We start from the raw sequence: 5,963 nt of genomic DNA, 5'->3' as shown, positions 1-5,963 counted from the left end.
GAATAACACATATAGTTTACACTAATGTCTTAAACAATAGAGTTCACTAGCCAGGTCATGACTATTGGGTTCTCGACATTCTAAGTGGAGAAGGCAAGATTCTTTGCATCAAGTTTCTGAATTTCTTTCGTGATATATCCTATATTTCTTTGTCACCTAATATACATTCGGACTGACTGTAACCACTGCAAAAAATTATTTCCATTAAGTCAAATAGTGGTGATTTGAATGGGGTGATTTTCCATTGAGATTGGGGAGGTTTAAGATGTGATAGTAGGTGTTGATTCGGCATTAACATTGAACATGATGGAACAATAATGAAAAAGAAGCTAGGTTTGATTTGTTTTTTTACTCTAATTCCATGAACAAACAAGGAGATATCTGATTGGAACACCTTTCTCAAGTATTTAAGAAATAGATTACTCGAGTAGGGTATGGCTTACTTCATTAAAAGAAAAACTTGTTTAGTTTATTGCTCTCTCGAATAGAAAAATACATACAGAAAACAATCTACATCGGCACAAAAGGAGGAGGGCATTTGAAAGAAAACTTTATCAGTAGTTTTTATCTTTAGCAGATAAAGCATATCAGTAGGGCAAGTTACAACAGCTAACTGCCGTGTGTGCAGCTAGTTAGAACTACCACAATTGACATACTAACTAAACTAATTAAACCCAACTCTAAGGAGTAGAACAAAAAAGATGAAGAAGGCAGGCCATAACGAGGGAATTCATTGCAAATTATAAACACCAAGGAAAGGCATAATCACCGACCCAATCCACAAGCGGCCATCTTTTTCCTCCACTTCACTAATGAACCTCAAATTCCTGCCTTCACTGTCTTCTAAAACCTCCAAAATTACTCCCTCTTCGCTTAATTTGATTGCAGTTGCATGTGGCTTTCCTCCCACTAACAAGTAGTGTAGTTGCTTGAAGTTGAGAGTGAGCTTCAGCAGTGCTTTCCCAATCCATGGATTTAAGACAAACCAGTCCGCCACAGTACCCTTTTTCGCGTGGAGTGCCACCCAGAACTCGCCCTTCGAGTTGCTTCTGACGTTGTCTGGGAACCCGGGTAGCTCAGCGAACACATCTGATTTTCCGGCATTAGGGCCATTGAGCCACAGCCTCAAGATCCTACAAGTCAAGGTCTCGGCTACTAGTACAAAGGACCCGTCCTTGCTCAGGGCTACGCCGTTGGCAAAAGCAAGGCCTCTCAGTAGAACTGTGACTTCTTTGCTTGTTTTGTCGTATTTCATCAACCTGCCAGTTTTGTCACCGCTTAGAATTGATGCCATAAATTGCCTGCATAAAGACAACAATTCGAGGAGATTCAGAGTTTGATCAATCGATCAATGAGTTCTTCCCGCTGTGCAAATAAAGCATTTTCAGTGCTTTCGACAATGTGGCACTTCACTTACCTTCTATGAAAGCTTGTGCTTGTGTCAGTGAAGTAAATCACATCTTTGCTCTCATCAATGTCCATATCATTTGTGAAGTGTAAGGGCTGGCCTTCGACTTCTGAAACTACCGGAGTGGCCAAACCTCCCTTTGGGCCTACGACTTGAAGGCCAAAGTATGCATCTGCAATATAAAGATCTCCAGTTTTTTTGTCGAATCGTAATCCCAACGGCCTTCCACATACATGCTCCATTTCTGGTGCAAATGGACGCACACATTCCTCCCTTCACAAAATATCTTAAAACGGTCATTGACCCAAAATTACATCTCAATAAAATTATCAAAGTGAAATGAACAGAAATTTTATTTTCAATAGCAGCTTAGGCAAATTTGGAGGTCTCCGCCTAAGGTTACAAGAGGCGTTTGTATAGCCTTCATAGCACGAAATCCGGATTTACATGCACCCATTGTAAAGATTAGTGTGGAGAGATATGAAACTAATTAGGAAATTTCAATGTTATAGTCGCCTGTGCAGTGACACACATTAAAGGAATACTTTATGGTGTGTAATTTTGCCCTTCAAGTATAAATTACGGTCTAAGTTGAATTCAAAGCCTTTGCAGTTTGCAATGTCCTGTGGAGACTTCTCACTTATCGACGTTTTGGTTCTTTCATTGGCCGTAAATCAGATTGCGAAAGTAGTAGTATTCCATTCAAAGCTTTTACTAGATTGGAAGGGGAAGGAGATATCAGAGAAGACAGAGAACTCTACATTTTCTGTGGAGATTTAAGTTGAATTAGGATCAGTTTGGGAAATTTTATCAGGACATTTTTCACCATCAGCTTAAAAAACCTTCAGAATTTCCTTACTGTTTGAAATTCAAAAATCTGAAGAAAATCAACTTTTCACCTTATTTTCCCAATCTAGAGACCAATAAATATTCAGTGTCGTATTGACACCTTCTGTTGAGATTTCACCACCAGAAGGCAGGGCTCTAGTTTTCAGCAATGCATATATGATTACAAGGGAAGTTGCACATGCAATGATGAGAATCATGGAGGGCCGACTAACAATGATGCAATCGGACAAGTCAACCATGTCGGAATTGGATGATTGACAAGATTTGTGCATAAAAAGGAATGGTTGTTGATTGCAAGATTTGAACGCATGATTGATTGATTGATTGGTTAATTGATTGACAAGATTTGAGAGCATAAAAAGGAATGGATGATTGATTGATTGATTGAAAAGATCTGGGAATATAAAAGGAATGATTGATTGATTGACCAGATCAAGTTATTTATTTATTTTCTATGTAATTTAGGATTTTTATTAGTTTCTATGTAGAATTAGAATTTAATTATTCACCTATTTAAAGGCTTTTCCATTGTAAACATTAGACAAAGATTATTATGAATTTTTAAATTTGAGAGATCCCTCTCTTCAATTTTGTTCTCCAATGAACAAAACTTCAAACTTATCAAGGGAATGATTCCTTTGTGGTGTTCAAAACCTGAACTTATTAAAGATCTGGGTAGTCTTTGTGGCGTTCAACAATTCTTGGTTCTTGTTTCCACGTAATCAACGGGTCTAGATTTTAATATAGTCTAGGTTATTGGTTTGTGAATCAACGGGTCGGGAATTCTTTATCTTCTATCCGATTTTGGCTTTTCTGGGGTTCGTTTCAATCTTTTGTGGGTTCCTTTGGCCTTATCCCATCGTGAGTTCACATCATGCAAAAGCCTGGTATAACAAAGCTCGGGAATTTTGTAGCCTAGACACTGGGGATTGAGACTTGAGATCCCACATGCATTTAGCACAACCTATGTGGTGTGACTGATGTCTTAGGGAAGGAAATAGGGCAACAAATGAGATTATGTATGAATTACTCTTGTTGAAAATTATAAAGACAGCCCAGTTTCCATAATACCCCATTAATCTAAAGACATATCATTTCAAAATATTTATAGAAAAAGGAAATTTGTGTTTGCCCCTTTTGGATATCCATTATCATGGATAATTTAGCAAAACCTAGCAGGCTTATATATCTAAGTCCTACACTGGTTCTGATATAAGGACTCTTCCTTTTCTTTTTGGTTTTTTTTTTTTTACGTAATAAGCCTAATCAAATAATTTAGACAACTAAAATTTCCCATTTTCTTTGATTTATACAAAATTATTATTAGTATTATTATCATTCTATCAATTGAAAAAAGCATAGTGATGAAGAGTTTTCAGAATTGTCGTAAAAATAATCTTCTGACCAGCATTTTCATCAAGAGAATATAATGGCCACAAAGGGTATTATGATTATGGAATAGAGCTACTGATACAGCTAAGGGGGAGGCTGAAGGAGAGGGAAACAGGAGGAGCAACAGAACGAGGGGATTGCCGATCGGCCAAGAGAAAAGATATATGGACTAAGAATTTGTGTTTGGTTGCTAAAGAGAATTAAAGAAGTCCAGATTGGCAGAAAAATGGAAGCCGTCTGAAGATCGACTGCATTTCAGCTGCATGCTAATTTGAGACTGAAGAAGAAACAGCTTGATTGAAATCAGATATTGTTCAACTGTGAAGCTCCAGTGGAGCTGATGAAAAGATGGTCAAGTAACAACTGACTTGCTCTGCTCATGGTGGTTGCACTTTGGTAATTATTATGGTTGTTAATTCTGCATGTGGTCGTCGTACTTCGACAGTTATGCTTATTAGTTCTGTTGGCTAAGTGAGTTAACTTGAAGCGAGAAGATAGAGACTTGTATAAATTGAATGTTGTTGAGTAATCAATGGAGAGAATATTAATTCATTCTCAAATTTTCCCCTTCCTGTCTGCTTCTCCTCCTCCTTTCGTTCTTTCTGATCTTTCATCATACAAATTCTTCCGCAATTCCACTGCTGACTGCTAGAAGGTTGATGATCACTTGCTTATTAAGCAGTGAGCAAACTCTTATCAACTAACTAACTTGTGCAAATGTCAAGTTCTAGACGCAATCCGAGGATTTCAGGTTCAACAAAACATCAATCCTTGACCTCACTATGTGGGGATGGCTACATGGAACCTATCTCATCAATCCTCTTACGATTTAAGGGTTCAGATTGGAATTAATTGCTTCAAGGGAAACATACCAAAAAAAAAAGGCAAAGAAAAGAACAAAATAAAAGAAAAAGAATCTAGCAATGTTATCATTATTCGCTATTTACAACAATTCCTAAAATACACAAACAACATAGTAAGCCTTAGTCCTAGTAGATGTAGTGTTCAACCACGTGAATGTTTGACAGAGAAATTTGAAGTACAAACTTGGATTAGGTGTTCAACCAAATTAATTTACCTACCACAGTAAATGGAATTTGTGGCCAGAGAAAATAGATGTCGTACATACATATATATATGTATGTATAAGCACGATATCCCCAGAGAATCTTGCATTTAATTCTAAGAACAGGTGGGTGGATTCTGAAATTAATGAATGACCTTTTGATGAAAGCAACTTCTATCTCAACATCACGACAAATTAATCAAAAGAAGATAAAACGAACGAACAGAAAAAAGGAGGATGAATTTTAGCTACCTTTGGGAAGTGGTGAAAGCAAAATCAACCCAACCGCGGTCAACTCCCAGCCACTTGAGGATCCGGCCGTCGGCGACGCCGGTGTAGGGGCCTTCGCCGTCGGCATCGAAGGCCACGCTTTCAGGGCCGAAGGCGCCTGTGAGATGCACTATCTCCGCCGTGTGGAGGTCGTCATGGGAGCCCGGAACAGGAGGCGGAGTGAACAAGTGGGTGGTGGTGAAAGCTAGAAATATGGCTAAAACTGCAAGGGCTGCCGCCGTCAAGATCAGTCCCGTGCTGTTCATGGCTTGCCTGAAGAAGATGGCGATTGGATTGGATTGGATTCTCAGGAGGAAGAGGAGAAGAAGAAGTAGTATTAGAAGTCAAGCGCTCTGATTGGCACTTCAGCCTCAGCGCATCTCATTGGGTTGTCGAAGTTAAATTCCAATTTCACCCTCATATTTTGTCAATTATTTCATTTTCTTAGAAACTTTTCCCCCACTCAACCACCATACAATTTGTTTTTCATTTTCAAGTTGGTGTGTAATCTAATAATAGCCTAATCATTCATCTCATTAATTTACTTTCGTATACATATAGAATTATTATATTATTTACGATAAACAATATAATAATTATTTGATATAAATAATTTAAGAAAAATGACATAACACTCTCATAAATATTATCTAATATAGGCAACATATCAGACCTATAAATTAGAGGTGTTAAAAAAAATCGGTGCACTGCAGAAATCGATCAAACCGAACCGAACAAGATTGAATCGATCAAATTTTTTTTTGACGGTCAAAAATGGTTTGAAAATTGTCCAAACCGTGTAGTTAATGGTTTGGATAGTAGGCAGTTCGGTTTTAAACCGAACCACCCAAGAAAATATAAAAAAAATATTTTTACAAAAATTATTCGATATGGATAATTTGATAGAAACGGCAAAACATTCTCCTCCGACTAATAAATATTGTCTAATATGGGCAAAATATCAAGTCTATATATATA

At 37.5% G+C, this 5,963-nt stretch overlaps 1 protein-coding gene across 1 annotated transcript; it reads right to left on the bottom strand.

Moving 5' to 3' along the window:
• Positions 1 to 435: 435 nt before the first annotated feature.
• Positions 436 to 5,345, bottom strand: LOC127790323 (protein STRICTOSIDINE SYNTHASE-LIKE 10-like). The gene is made up of 3 exons (XM_052319771.1): positions 4,968 to 5,345; positions 1,418 to 1,681; positions 436 to 1,301 (listed from the first exon to the last, which is right to left on the bottom strand). The coding sequence occupies exons 1-3, from the start codon at positions 5,249 to 5,251 to the stop codon at positions 731 to 733; spliced, it is 1,119 nt and encodes a 372-aa protein (XP_052175731.1). The 5' UTR covers positions 5,252 to 5,345; the 3' UTR covers positions 436 to 730.
• Between the last annotated feature and the right edge of the window lie 618 nt (positions 5,346 to 5,963).

This window comes from Diospyros lotus, chromosome 14, assembly GCF_014633365.1.
Source record: "Diospyros lotus cultivar Yz01 chromosome 14, ASM1463336v1, whole genome shotgun sequence".
NCBI lineage: Eukaryota > Viridiplantae > Streptophyta > Magnoliopsida > Ericales > Ebenaceae > Diospyros > Diospyros lotus.
Note: the sequence above shows the minus strand (reverse complement) of the source record. Positions and strands in the feature narration are given on the sequence as shown.